Source organism: Olea europaea, chromosome 11 (genome assembly GCF_002742605.1).
Source record: "Olea europaea var. sylvestris chromosome 11, O_europaea_v1, whole genome shotgun sequence".
Classification (NCBI taxonomy): Eukaryota; Viridiplantae; Streptophyta; class Magnoliopsida; order Lamiales; family Oleaceae; genus Olea; species Olea europaea.
This window is the reverse complement of record NC_036247.1, coordinates 32,801,848-32,803,211: the sequence shown is the minus strand read 5'-3', so window position 1 is coordinate 32,803,211 and position 1,364 is coordinate 32,801,848. Positions and strand designations below refer to the sequence as shown.

At 35.2% G+C, this 1,364-nt stretch overlaps 1 protein-coding gene across 1 annotated transcript; it reads left to right on the top strand.

Moving 5' to 3' along the window:
• Positions 1–516: 516 nt before the first annotated feature.
• On the top strand, positions 517–1,225 carry LOC111404741 (rhomboid-like protein 20; the record flags this gene model as incomplete). Its single annotated transcript, XM_023033504.1, has 3 exons — positions 517–693; positions 803–904; positions 1,037–1,225. Coding segments are annotated over 3 exons (453 nt in total), but the record flags the coding sequence as incomplete, so codon positions are not given.
• Positions 1,226–1,364: the final 139 nt, after the last annotated feature.

Genomic DNA, 1,364 nt, shown 5'->3' with positions numbered 1-1,364 from the left:
TTCTTTAGTGACTTCTATTGGCTTGCTGCTCAAAGTTACATTTATGACGTTAAATATAGAGTATCCTTAGCAATTTATTTGTGAAATGCAAGACTGTTTAGTCATTTGACACCACATATGAAACTGGCTTGAGTATTCTTTTTTCCTTGAAATAATTATACCCATACTCTCGTTGATTGACGCTAAATTGGATAACTGCTATTATTAGATTAACAAGGTCTAATGGGTCACTTCCAAGTAGATTTGACAATGTAAAGAGCTTGTAACATTAACTTTCTTGACACATGGTTGGAGGCTCATCTGTAAAGGTAAAAGAACAAAAGAAAAGAAAATAGTGGAAAATTTATGGCTTTTTCACTTGTTTTTTCTCATATCTCCTCCATTTCATTGTTTTTTTTTTACTGTTTGCTCACGGGATAGTGGGATTCTGGTGCACTGGAATGATGGACAATAACCTATCTGAAATATATATTCACCTATTTCCATTTATACAGATGAAGATAGTTTTTATTCTGATCCTTAATACTTATTTATCTGGCAGATCCCACCTTGACTGTACTCACATCAGGACCCTACAGTCTTATATTTTCTTCGTTTATACCCTTCTATTTTGACATTCCGGTTACAACAAGGTTTCGAGTGTTTAGCCTCCACTTTTCCGACAAGACTTTTATTTATTTAGCTGGTCTTCAGGTAATGGATACTAAGCATGACTTTGTCCTTTTTCTTCTTTTCTTTTCCCAGTTTTGGGTACTTCTCAAAATCTAATGCCCCATATATTCTTTGCATATTTATGTTGCAGCTTCTTCTGTCATCCTGGAAAAAATCTATGGTACCTGGGATCTGTGGTATTCTTGCAGGTTCCCTTTATCGCTTAAATGTTCTTCACGTCCGCAGGATTAAGGTTCATTTTTTTTCTATTTAGTTTTGTCCACTTTATATATGCCCTTGCCTTTGGCAAAACAGCATGAAGTGTTATTTTAGTTCTTGAAGCTGCTATATATGCATGACTTTTAATGCACTTCTTTCCTTTCAGTTTCCCGAATTTATAACCTCATTCTTTTCTCGACTTTCTTGGCCATTCACGGGGAGTACATCTCCCGCTGCACCAGCCAGGAATATCCTGGGAAGTACACCATTCCATGCAGGTCGCCAAGTGGAGGCAAGTACAAAGTTAATTTCTAGCATTGTCATATGCATTCATATGTAATTAGTATTAAAATTTGGAGTTCTATCTTAAAAGGTCAATCTTATTAAGAGAAGTAACTCAATCCCTTATAAATTAATCTAAATTTTTATAGATATAGATTTTATCCCTTAACATGCTCTCTCAAGGTGGTGGTTCGTTTGAGCAAATCAATCTT